Source organism: Hipposideros armiger, unplaced genomic scaffold, assembly GCF_001890085.2.
Source record: "Hipposideros armiger isolate ML-2016 unplaced genomic scaffold, ASM189008v1 scaffold_664, whole genome shotgun sequence".
Lineage (NCBI taxonomy): Eukaryota > Metazoa > Chordata > Mammalia > Chiroptera > Hipposideridae > Hipposideros > Hipposideros armiger.
In genome coordinates, this window is record NW_017732014.1 from 950,377 (window position 1) to 963,284 (window position 12,908).

Here is a 12,908-nt window from a genome sequence, read left to right on the forward strand (position 1 = left end):
TTAATCTGCCCCACCCTCTCCCTAGTCTATAAAGGCCCGGCCAGGCCAGGCTGGTACACCTGCTACCTGTGCTGTCCAGCGATTGATCCAGGTTGGTGCTTGGTGCCCGGGAGGGACCCCCGCCCCACCACCACACACACACACAACAAGAGCACAAGAAACGGGGTGGACGGACCTTGTGGGAGGAAGGAAGGTTGCCACTGATCACCCTTACCCCCATCTCTGCCTCCAGAGTACCCCTACGGCCTCACCATGAGGCTCATGCTGTCGCTTCCGGTCCTGGTGGTGGTTCTGGCGATGGTTTTGGAAGGTAACAGTGGAATAGGAAAATCTGGGAGCTTGAGATTTGAGATTTGGGAGCTTGAATCTGGCCATGGGCCTGGAGTCCAGGCTTAGAGGACCCCTGAGAGCGCTGGAGCCCCTCCTGTGCCCTGGTTCCCCTATCATCCACTGATCACCCCCACTCCCACCCGGCCAGTTGGGTTCTCAAGGTTCTCTCAAGGTGTACCAGCAGTTGACAAATCTGCCCAGGAGAGCCCTAGCTACCGATGACATAAGGACTCTTACCCCTTCGGGATTGGCTGTCTTGCTTTTACTAGAAAGGGGTGGGGAGTTGGGTCCAGTGCTGAGAGTAAGGCAATGCTCAGCGGTTTGGATATCCTTTGGGTCGCTCCAGTGATCCCCTCCCCCCATTCTAACACTATGGCCCCCAAGAATCATATTCAAGGGTCTCCTTTTCCATCCCTGGAAGCTCATCCTAAGGGCTCCCCAAACTGAAATTGTTGCACCCTTGCCCATCTGCTGAGTAGACCCAGTTGACGCCCTGAGTGACATAGACTTCTCTCGGGACCTAAAGAAGTTCGGAAGTGCCCTGGAGGAGAAGGTCCGGACAGCCATTGACCACATCAAACAGAGCGACATTCCCAGGAAGACCCGGTTAGGACTCTTCCCAGGGCATGGGAGGGTGAGGGCTGTATTGATTAGCAGACTGGAAAACCGACAAAGTCTCTATGGTCACACAGCTAAATCTCAGAGTGCTCAGACGTGGGGGACAGGTTCCCTGACTTCCCCATCCAGCCACACAGTAGAGATAGTCCTGAGTTTGGGGGGTCGGACAGGCCTGGGTCCACAGGTTGGCAAAGGCTCACTACTTCCTGTGTGGTCATGAGCCTCAGTTTCCTCATCTGTGAAATGGGTGGTTCTGAGGGGAGTAAAACCAGAGCACTTGCATAGCACCTGGCACGTTGTAAATGCTCAACACAGTATTTAACCAACATTGGCTCTGTTTAGTGAGTTAGAGAATCATTTACTCATGAACAAATATAAATTGAGCATCTACTAAATGCCAGGAACTGTTCTAAAGTGGGGAGTAATCATGATGAACAAGATAAAAGTCCCAGTCCACAGGGGGTGACATTCCTGTGAAGAGGGGAGGGAAATTCCGGCTGGGGAAACAGACAATAAACCAGTGAATTTCCAGATTAGCCCAGATAGAGGTAAACATTGAGAAGATAAACAGGGTGGGTGTAAACTACCAAGACTGGGGAGAGGCTTCTGTAGACTTGGTGACCGGATCTTCTCTGAAAAGATAACACTTCAAATTGAGATCTCAATGATTAGGAAAATCCAGCCAGGCTGAGAAATTTGGGGAGGATGTTCCCTGTGGAGGGTGACCGGTGCAAAGGCCCTGAGGTAGGAAGATCTGTAGATAATCAAGGAGAGGGTGGCAGTCGCTGCAAGGGGAACAGACTGGGCAAAGGCAGGGGGGCTGAAAAGTGCCCTTGAATGAATAGGGGACAGCTAGGGCATGAGCAGGCTTAGAGAAAGGGTTGGTAGCAAGAGATGTCAGGCCTTGAAAGCCAGGTCAGGGCACAAAGTGTTCTGACTTTAAGGAGCTCTGGCGCATCTGGGAAACTGAAGCACAGAAGTTGGGTCACCCAGCCCAGGGCTCCTCCTTAGCCTACAGATGGAGAGATACCCGTTATTTTCTTGGGGGAAGGATAAGATCAGGGAGTCAAGTAGGGAGCAGGATCTGGGCATCCTGGGGGAGGCAAAACAGTAAACCCTCCTCCATCTCCCCCTATAGGGTCTGGTTTTCGGAGACATACAGCAAAGTGAAGGAGAAATTCAAAACGACTTTCTTCTGAACACCAGGAGGGCTGCCCCTGTGCTCTGAGGCTATATCCGGGAGGAGGCTCTGAAATTTCCCATGCCCTCCGCACCTGTGCCAGGACTTCCTCCATGATGCCCCATGTCCCCATCCCAACACCACCAATAAAAATCATATAGAGAATTCTGACTGCTTCTTTGCTGTGCGGCAGGGGCTATGGGACAGGGTGGGAGTTGCGCCTTGGGGGAGGAGAAGCAAGGATTTAAATGCATTGCACATTCTCTCCTTGCTCTGTGCTGAGGATTTTGGACTACATGATCTCAAAAGAATCCCCACAAGAACCTTGAAAGCTGGGTTCTAGTAACCCCAAGAAGGCGCTGAAGTTTAGAGAAGTGAAGTCACTTGTGCAAGGAAGGTCACACAGCCAGGAAGTGGAGTGCTGGATGGGAACCCCCCAGCCTGGGGCTATCACTCTGCTATACTGTATGTACTCTTCCCTAGTGGGCTGCCCAAGATAAGGAACTGGGGTGACTCAGCACAGTGCACACAGTAGGTGTGTATTATACTTTCAATGGATAATGAAAGGGGATATGGAAGAGGGCAAGGATAGGACATGGGCTAGAGCCCTGAAAGACTGACACAATCCCCACCCTCCCAGTCTCAGTGTTGATGTCCCGTCCTCCAGGAAGCCCTCCTTGACCCCTACGCTGGGTCAAGGATCTCCATCCCAGCCCTGCCCACTCTGAGTCGTCACTGTCTGGTGACTGGTCTGTCCACCCCATTGGACTGTGAGCCCCAGGAGGACAAGGGCCAGGGCTGTTGTCACCACTGTGTCCTCAGACATAGCCTAACACAGGACTGGGCATAGTGCAGGTGCTCAACAATATTTGGTGAAACAAGTGTGTAAATCCAAAAACAAAAAATCCCTAAACACTAGGTTTTCACAAAGCCCCTCTGAGGTAGATGTCACTGACCCTGTCTTAGAGAGGAAGAAACTGAGGCACAGAAGGCTAAAATCACTTGTGTGATGTCACAGCCAAAAGTGGGTAGAGCCAGGACTGTAACCCAGGTGGGGATCCCAGGACCACGTTCGTATTCACCCTACTTTCCTTTTCCCCGAGTCCCCCTGAGGAACGTGCTGGCTGCAACACACATGCCCGGTCCCAGGCCTCATTCACATCAGACTCAGCAGATTAAAATGCACCCAAGTCCCTCAGTAGACATTAATTGCATGAGAAGTTGCATTACGGTTGGCTGGTTGGCATAAGGGTGTATTCTCTACCGATTTACTCGAACAATTACTAATTTTTACTTGGCCATTTTTCTAGCATTTTGGAGTCAATTTATTTTTCAAGCTTTTTCAGAAGCCCATGGAAAACTCTCGGGCTGGAGGCCACGCAGACGGAGGAGCAGTTCATGGAGTAAGCGTACACTCTGCTTTTAAAGACAGCCTCAAACTCAGACACACACTCGGGGGTCTCAGGGCCTGCCACACCCAAACCCCACTCCCTCCTCGTGACTTCTTTGCACCCATTTCCCCCAAAGTTGTTTTTGAGCTGCCTCTGAGGTCCACCCTGGACGACCTTCAGCCTGTTCCTGTCCCCGAGATGGACAAACATTGCAAGAAGCAAACAGTGAACAGCCCACACTGACCTTGGAGCCAGGGCAGGGGTCAGCGACCTCCCCTGATGCCCTGCTCCAACCTCCCTCTTGCCCTCTAGGATTTGGGTTGGGAGGTGGGGCAGAGGTTGTTCTGGCTTGGCTAGGTAGTGTGAGATGGCCGGGTTCAAATTCACCGCTTGCTGGTTGAGAAGCCCTGGGTATAAGTGGCCTTACCCCGCTCTTGCAGCTTCACTTTCCTCATTTGAAAAGTAGAAATGATAAAGATAGAGCTGTTATGAGTTAATTCAATGAGTTAATGCACTAAAACCCTGCTAAGGCACCTGGTGTATAGCATGTGCTCAGGAAACACAAGTTTAATAAACAGCAGCTGACACTGACCTTTGTGGCATATCTGGCACTGTTCACAGCATTTTACGTAAGCAATCTCCTTTATTCACCGGGGCAGGTAGTCCAGGATTCGCATTCACTGGGTGAAGAAACAGGCCCAGAGAGGTTAAGCAACTTGCACCACATCACACAGCTGGAAAGATACGGAGGTAGCCTCTGACCCACACACCATGCTGCTTCTTATAACACAATGCATGGTGAATTTTTTCTTTTTATTTTCTTTTCTTATTATTATGGTAAGATACATAATATAAAAGTTTTCATTTTGACCATTTTTAGGTGTACAGTTCAGTGGCATTAAGTACACTCACAACATTGTGCAACCATCACCACCATCCATTTCTGGAACTTTTTCGTCATCCCAAACAGAAACTCTAGGAGGTTGTTTTTTTGTTTTTGTTTTGTTTTTAAATTTTATTGGGCAACAGTGTGTTTTCCCAGGACCCATCAGCTCCAAGTCCAGTTGCCGTTTTCAAGCTAGTTGTGGGGGGCACAGCCCACCATCCCATGCAGGAATTGAACCGGCAACCTTGTTGTTAACAGCATGTGCTCTAACCAACTAGCCACTGGCCGCCCATAGGAAGTTTTATTTTGCTAATTATTGTTAGTGAGGAACTTCAGGGAACATTTGTTGAATACCTACTGTGTGCCAGGGCCCATGCTGGGGCTGCTAGAATGCACAGCATTCTGCTGTAGGCCTCTGGGTCAGGACTGTCCTGTTCAGATTGTGACCATGGTAGGGTTGTCAGATGTACCACCTAAAAGTACAGCATGCCTGGGTGAGACTTGAATTTCAAGTAAACAACAAATAACTTTTAGTATAATTCCCAAATATTTCATGGGACATACTTATTCTAGAAATAAAATCCTTTATCTGAAATTCCAGTGTCACTGGGCAGCCTGTATTTTATTTGGCAACCCTAGACCAAGGACGGCAGCCCATGGTCCCCTGGCCGAGCCTTGTGTTCTGGCCTGTGGCGGGTTCTCCAGGACAAAAAGCCTAATTTGCTTCCTGTCTCGCGTTGGGCCTGAATCTTGTGCTGACAGCCTCCTACTATGAGCATCTGATGCTTTCCCTCCAGGGCCTCACCTAGCTTTCACACGGACTATGCGAGGCAGGCACTTATTACCATCCTCGTTTTACAGATGAAAACACTGAGGCCCAGAGAAGGGAATGTATTTGCCCAGGCCATGCGGTGAGAGTGTGTCTGGCCCTGTAGCCAAAAGACGAAAGAAATCATCATAAACAGCTACAAGCTGTGAGCACCTTCATTGCCAGGCTCTGTGTTAAGACCTTTCCTTGTATCATTTCATTGAATTAATGTCCTACTGGAAGCAGGGCCATTTAACAGAGCAGGAAACTGAGGCCAGATGGAGGGGCTGTCATGTGAGATGGAGCCAGGATTTTAATCAGGTTCAGTGCAGGAGGGCAAAGAGCATTCTGCCGTCACCTGTCAGGCCAGGGTACTGGGAGGGTAGGAAGGAGAGAGGCCAGTGGGGGCGGGCATAGCCTCTGATTGTCACTGTCACCTGGGCTCCTCTCTCTGAAGTCCCTGCCAAGGGGCGTGAGGAGGAGGCCAGGGGCGGGCTCTGCTCTGTGCAGCCTCCCCCTCCCCCCAGCCTGCAGCGCTGAGCACAGAGGTACAGAGCCCCCAGAAATGTTCTCTGGACGCAGGCCCTGGGCCCTGCCCTCCCTCTGCCTCTGCGTTGTGGTCCTGGCCTGTGTTGTGGGTGAGGAGGAGGGGGGACAGAGAGGGGGCAGGTGTGGGGGCCCCCGTAGCAGTGTGGGGTGTGAGTGTGACTGTGACTGTGACTGTGTGACATGCAGTGTAGTTTGCAGCTGTGTGGGTACGGAGCTTGTGTATTTTTGTTTTTTTTTAAAAAGATTTTATTGGGGAATCGGGGAAAGGGAACAGACAAGTTGCTGTCCTTTTGTTCTTCAGTCTAGTTGTGGAGGACATCGCTTCACTGGCCCATGTTGGTATTATCATTGCGCTCTTCCCGGGTGAGGCAGTCGCTCGCCGGCCATTGGATGGCCGCTATGGTGGTGGCTCATGGCAGCTTGTGAAAGCGCCTGCCAGCTGCCAGCCAGCCCCGCTGCAGCCTACGCCGTCACTGGCGACACGGCAGTCCAGCTCGTTGTTCACCATCTTAGCTGTAGAGGGCGCAGCGTCACTGGCCCTCATGTGGGATCCGAACCGGGACCCTGCTGCTCAGAGCTGGCGACCCAAGCCAACTCCTAACCAACGTGCCACTCGGCTGGCCCAGAGCTTGTGTGCTTTGTAAGATGCAGATGTGTGTGCGTGTCTGGAAGTATGTGCCAGTGGCAGCTGTGTGTGAGGTGTGTATGTGAGGTTGGAGCAAATGACAGTGTTCACGCATGTGTGTTTGTATGTGTGTAAGCATGAATATGCACCCGTGGTAAATGTGTGTGCAAAAGGTTTGAGTGTATGGACACATGTGAGGGTGCCTGTGTGTACCGGTGTGACTATATCTGGGTTGTGCACATGTCCTTAAAGTTTTAACTCTTATATAGTGCCTACAATGTGCAAGGCACCATTCCAAGTGCCTTACACATGTTCACTCTGAATTCCCACAGTCACCCTAGGAGGTAGGTCTGATCATTATCCCATTCTACAGAAAGGGAAACTGAGTCCTGAAGAGGTTAAGTCATTGGCTCAGGGCACACCACAGGTCATGTGGATGGCTCTATACGTGTGTGTACGTATGTACCCATGTGATGGCTGCTCTCTCTAGGTGAGGCTTTGCTCAGGTGCGTGGGTGCTGGACAGAGGTGGGTGCAAGAGAGTGAAGTGTCCATCAGGAGGTACAGATAGCACGGCTTAGCCAACCTCCATTCCTGGGGGCAGAAGGTCCTCCTGTGCTCTCCCTCCACTGCCTGCAGAGGTAGTTCAAGAGAGGGTGGGAGTCACAGGAGAGCAGAGGGGGCAGCGAGTGAAGGAGGCATCAGGAAGGAGACGGGCGGGGGTCAGGGAGGTGAAACGACAGACTAAGGGGAAAAAAACCACAGGCAGACAGAGGGGTGACAGGAGGGGCCACGGGCACAGAGGGTGAACGGAGATGACCAATGGGTGAAGGGGAGCAAGTGGTCAGAGGGACCTACAAGAAGGTGAAGGCCAGTGATAAGAAGACTGGTAAGGGCTGGCCGAGTGGCGCGATGGTTAAGAACTCGCTTGGGATGCCAGAGGGCCCCGGTTCGGATCCCACATATGAGGGCCAGTGACACTGTCCTCCACAGCTAAGATGCTGAACAACAGCTCAACCTGGAGCTGGGCTGCTGTGAGTCGCCGGCAACGGCGTGGGCTGCAGTCCCTGTGGCAGTGGGTTGCCATGGGCTACCGTGTGTAGCCAGCAGCCAGCGTGAGCGGCCAACAGCCAGCGTGAGCGGCCAACAGCCAGCGTGAGCGGCCAACAGCCGCAGTGAGCGGCCGTCCAGAAGCCGGCGACTGATCTGCCTCACCAGGGAAGAGCGCAATGATGGTGCCAACTTGGGCCAGTGAAACAACATCCTCCACAAATAGATTGAAGAACAAAACGACAGCAACTTGTCTGTTCCCCTTCCCCCAATTCCCCAGCACTGTTCCCATCCCCACAATTCCCCAATAAAAATCTTAAAAAAAAAAAAAAAAAAAAAAAAAAGAAGACTGGTAAGGGGCTGACCGTGGGCCACCAGGAATGACAGTGACAGTGAGCATGGAGGAAAAGGAAGGAGGTAGGGTTCTGGGATTCCAGCCCACCCAAGTTGCCCCTGGTCTCACCTAGCATGCCAGCAAGAAGTGACTGCTGGAGCCCCGAGCCCCCCGCCAGGGCTGGTGAGTAGTTCCTGGAACCTGGTGCGGAACAAAGTGAAGACGTTGACAGAACCGCTGGTGACAAGAGCCAGAGAGGGGTGGCAGTGGTTCCAGTGAGTGTGCGCAGGAGGGTCTGCGGGACCCGGACTTCTGGGTCTGAGGGAAGAAGGGACTGGGGGTCTGGACCCTTGAATCTGAGGGAGGAGGGGTGAACAGGGCAGTCTTGGGGGGTAGTTGGGGTCTCTGCTGTGATATCCCTTCTCCTGCAGGGTCCCCAGCACCGTCCAGGGCTTTGTGCAGACCTACTATGATGACCACCTGAAGGACTTGGGTCCCCGCACCAAGGCCTGGCTTCGTAGCTCCAAGGACAGCCTCCTGAACAAGGCTCACAACCTGTGTCCCCAGCTTCTCTGCCGGCACAGTGACCAGGACTAAAGTGTTCACAGTCTCCACAATAAAGAAATTCTTCTGTGTCCCTGTCCTAATCTCTCCTCAGTGAGGCCAGAGTAGTCCCCACCCCACGCATCCCCTGCAGTTAATGAATAGAGGAAGTGACTCTTGGCAAGAGGGACAGTTGGGGGGTTTTGGGGAAAGGAGCAGGGTGATGACCCCCCCCCCAAGTCCTGAGTCTCACTGTGGGCTTGTGGGGGGTGGGAGACTTCAGGATCCTCAGTTTGGGATGGAGGGTGAAAGATGGAGAGCAGATGTGATTCGCAGGTCCCCTCATTCAGAGCTCTGCCTTCACTTCTGCAATCGAGACCCCAGACCCCATTCTTGGTGGGGGCCCAGAATCCTCAACCCCTACTGGACCTGTCTCTCTCAGGGGTGAATTTCCAGAGTGGGGGCTCTCTGTGACTTGACCTCAGGGGACATCACTGCCCTTTGTGCCCCCACCCCACCCTCTCAGCGGTTCTGTTGGCCTGGACTTTGGCCTAGGCAGCCAGGTGGGGGCGGCGGTTGTGGAGGGGAGGTGGATCCTAGGAGCTATAAAGCCTTTCTCTGCCCTTGGGAACTGGTGAGGACTGCCTGGCCAGAGTCTGGTAAGAGAGGGACCAAAATGGAGGGGTGGTCAGCAGGGAGGGGGCAAAGGTTGTTAAATCAGAAACCGCAAGAGTCAAGATGTTAGCTCCTGTGTGAGAAACACAGAATTTAGAATTGTAAATGTTTGCCCATGCCCGTCTCCCTCGTGGGTCGGATCTCAACCTTCTCACACCTGCCATGGATGGACAGACGGACCGAATGAGCGAACGGGGGTGGGGGGTGGGGGGGTGGAGCAGGGCCCCCACAGCAGAGACAGGGTCAGCCAGATGGTGGTCCTTCACTGAATATGCGGCATCCGTCCTGTTCCTGTACTGACTGGGTCTTAGCATAAATGTTACCCTCTGCTGAGGCTTTTCCAGGCTACACAACACCCTTCCCCACCCAGGGCGCTTATCTCCATGTGACAAACTCTGCATCTTACTCATTTAATATGTGTTGTTTGTGTTTCTCACTCATGTGGGCTTTCTAAGGGCAGGGCTGTCGCTGTGTTCACAACCTAGGCCCAGAACTGTGCTTGGCATGCAGTAGGTGCTCAAAAAATGCTTCCTGAGTGAATGAACGGATATTAGAATTAAGATGTTAAAATCTGGAGTAGAATCGTAGAATGTCAGACAGGGAGGCTCAAACCAACCCATGAGGAGCTTGACTTGGGTAGGGGTGTGGCAGAGGGGGAGCCCAGCCCCCTCCCTATGAGTGCGGGGACCCCAGGAATAGATGCCTCCAGTAGCCCTGCCCCCGCACCCTCCTGTGTTCCAGGTTTACTGACGCCATGGGCACCCGACACCTCCTGGCTCTGTTTCTCATCCTCCTGGTATTGGGATTCGGTGAGTGTGCTCAGCAGGGGAGACAGGTCTGCTAGGAGGGGCATGAGCCCTAGGCATCTTCCCAGCCCAGTTCCTTTCTGGCCCTGCCCCCTCCTCTCCTTCCCTGCCCATTCTCCCCCTGCTGCAGGCCCATCAGCTCTCCCTAACCCACTCTCACTCTGCAGAGGTCCAAGGGAACCCGGTAGCCCCGCAAGACGAGGTCACCAGCCCCTCGCTGCTCTCCCAGATGCAAGAGTCACTCTTTGGTTACTGGGATTCAGCCAAAGCAGCTGCCCACACCCTGTACGAGAAGACCTATTTGCTCTCCATGGACGAAAAAATCAGGTATCACCCCACCCCCAGCCCGGGCACTAGGGAGTCTGGGTCCCAGCCCCTCCTCCCTCAGACCCAGGGGTCCAGACTCCCAACCCCCTCCCCCTCAGACCCAGGGGTCCAGACTCCCAACCCCCTCCCCCTCAGACCCAGGAGCCCAGGCGCCCAGTCTCTCACCCTTTATACCCTCTGTCCTTTCTCCCCAGGGACATGTATGACAAAAGCTCGGCGGCTGTGAGCACTTACGCAGGAATTTTTACTGACCAGGTTCTTCATCTACTGAATGGAGAAGAGTAACAGCTGGGCCCCTAATCACCGGGAAAGGGAGTGTGCAGGGGGAGGGGAAAGTCCAGACCCCAGCAACTCCTTGGCTCCCTGACCTAACCCCCCCACTTCCTAGCAGCTCTCAGCATCCTGTTCCCAACATTAACTTGATTTCTTACCCGTGTAAAAAAAAAAAAACAAAAAACCAAGTTTATTCTCTTTGATGTGGTTGCTTTTCTGAGATCTTAGGGGCCAAGATGGAGGGACTCATTCAGTCCAGCCAACATTTATTGAGTGCCTATTGTATATATGTAGCTGTAACCTACCTGGTTAGTGGAAATAAAAGAGGTGAATAACAATATACAATCATTACAAAATTACAGACTGTCCTTCACTAAGGTCCTTTTCTCATCGGTAAAATGACAAAACTATGGATGCAGCTAACCTGCAGTTGCTTCTAGCAGTGTCCAGACCCTGGACTGACACTTTGAATGTGCCATTGTATGGAGCTGTCCGATGGTCCTGTGACAGAGGGGAGACTGGCGCCCACAAGTCACTGCCGAGTGTAGGAAATTAGTGCCCAGGTTGGCTGGGACCCACGGGGATAGACCTGCAAAAGCTGTGCTCCGTGACAATCCCTATATATCCCTCTCACATGCATTCATCGAAACCCTACCAGGCCCTGGGGATACAGCTGGGAAAAGACAGAGGCAGTGATATCTTGATGTGGCCCTTCAAAAAGCTGTTTTTGGGTGCTGGCCCAGCTCCATACAGTTTTAGTGATTACAGCTTTGTGGTATGTTGTTAGTTGTTCTCTTCTTACGAGCAACAGTCATAACATTTCTTGAGCTCCTACTCAAGGCCAGGTGCTCTGTTCCATCCTAACGCCACAGACCGGGGGTGTAGCAGTGGGGCAGCAGAGGCTGAGCAAGCTGACCAATGTAAAAGATACGTTCAGACAGCAACGTATGCAATGAAGAAAAAGAGAGGAAGTGAAATCAAGGCCTGCGTGCAGCCCCCTTAGATAAGCAGTGCGTTCCAGAGCAGGGAGGGCCCCTCAAGAGGACCTGGCTGGGCTATGCATCACAGCAGTGTAGCTGGGGCTCTTGTGGCTATGGAGTGGCGGTGGTGGTAGGGGGGGCACTCACTTGGCCCTTAGATCCTAGCCTTTGAAAGAGGGGCCTCAGGCAAAAAGCACAGGGTGTACAAATAAGAACAAATAAGGCTCTGTGGCATGAGAGGACAGTGCTGAAGCTCATGGTAGAGAGGCTGGGGGCCTGGACTCTTGGACCCCGTGGGAATAGTGTGTTCCTGGGCCCCCAAATCCTAGGGGTGGGGCTGTTGGCCTCTGAGGACCCAGGGCCTGCATTCCTCCTAATCTACTAGGCATTAACCTCTCCGGCCAGCCTTTCGGCACTGTTGGGGCTGTTTCCAGGTCCTGAGGCTAACTAAGCAGCTGTGAGTCTAGTGGAAAACAGGGGCCTTGGGGAGAGGTTGTGGGAAAAGTCCCCAGGTCCCCAGGGCTGAAGAGTGGAGGCTGCCAAACCTAGGGAGTGAGGGGGAGGGGGACCCAGGAGGAACAATCCTTGCTCTGTCCACTTGTTTCCCACGGACTCAAGCCAAACCAAACCTCTGCCCAGGACAGTTCTGCTTCCAACCAATCCTGGTGCCCTGCCCAGACTCCTCCTTCCTTTCTCAGGCCCCCACCCCAGTCCTCCTCCCCTCAGGACCCCAGACTCTTCCTCCCCCAGAACTCAGGAGTCCAGTCCCACAACCTCTTCTTAGGACCGAGAGGTTCGGGTCCCCAGCTTTCCTCCCTTAAAACCTGAACTCACAGCCTCTGGTTGGTGTTGGGCGTCCCCTAGTGGTAGAGTGGGTCTGGCCTATGATTTATTTACCCGTTAGATGGAATGAAACAATTTGGTCACTTGACAGACATGGGGAAGGGCTTTGCAGGGGTCTCATCTAAGGGGACTAGAACCTCTCATGCTCCAACAGATCAGGACTCAGCTGTATATGAGGGAAAACAGGTTGGGGCATTTTGTATCTAGAGCAGAGCAGAGATGGGGTTACCGTGAAGCTGGAGAAAATTAAACTTCAAGGCCCCTCCCTTGCCTGGGCTTTCTGTGGTCCTCTGTTTAAATTCATATGTGTAATTTTGTACTTTAAAAGAAGCCCAGGGCCAACCGAGGGGCGCATTGGTTAAGAGTTGGCTTGGGACGCCAGCTCTGAGCAACAGGGCCCAGGTTTGGATCCCAGGAGGGCCAGTGACGCTGTGTCCTCAACTAAGATGGTGGGTGAACAACAGCTCAACCTGGAGCTGGGCTCCCGTGAGGTGTAGGCTGCAGGCCCTGCTGCAGTGGGCTGCCATGAACTTAGTGAGCGGCCGGCAGTCGCCGTGAGCGGCCGTCCAATGGCTGGCGAGCAACTGCCTCACCCGGGAAGAGCGCAATGATCATAATACCAACATGAGCCAGTGAAGCGGCGTCCTCCACAACTAGACTGAAGAACAAAAGGACAGCAGCAACTTGTCTG

General features: G+C 53.0%; 3 protein-coding genes across 3 annotated transcripts; all 3 read left to right on the plus strand.

Annotated features, from left to right (window-relative positions):
• The first annotated feature begins 6 nt into the window (after positions 1–6).
• On the plus strand, positions 7–2,293 carry APOC1 (apolipoprotein C1). The gene is made up of 4 exons (XM_019626227.1): positions 7–91; positions 233–310; positions 810–936; positions 2,087–2,293. The coding sequence occupies exons 2-4, from the start codon at positions 253–255 to the stop codon at positions 2,145–2,147; spliced, it is 246 nt and encodes an 81-aa protein (XP_019481772.1). The 5' UTR covers positions 7–91; positions 233–252; the 3' UTR covers positions 2,148–2,293.
• A 3,434-nt stretch (positions 2,294–5,727) lies between these two features.
• On the plus strand, positions 5,728–8,405 carry APOC4 (apolipoprotein C4). Its single transcript, XM_019626221.1, has 3 exons — positions 5,728–5,851; positions 7,904–8,045; positions 8,202–8,405. The coding sequence occupies exons 1-3, from the start codon at positions 5,779–5,781 to the stop codon at positions 8,365–8,367; spliced, it is 381 nt and encodes a 126-aa protein (XP_019481766.1). The 5' UTR covers positions 5,728–5,778; the 3' UTR covers positions 8,368–8,405.
• A 495-nt stretch (positions 8,406–8,900) lies between these two features.
• Positions 8,901–10,753, plus strand: APOC2 (apolipoprotein C2). The gene is made up of 4 exons (XM_019626222.1): positions 8,901–8,972; positions 9,730–9,797; positions 9,962–10,121; positions 10,316–10,753. Exons 2-4 carry the CDS (start codon positions 9,743–9,745, stop codon positions 10,404–10,406), a joined length of 306 nt encoding a protein of 101 aa, XP_019481767.1. The 5' UTR covers positions 8,901–8,972; positions 9,730–9,742; the 3' UTR covers positions 10,407–10,753.
• Positions 10,754–12,908: the final 2,155 nt, after the last annotated feature.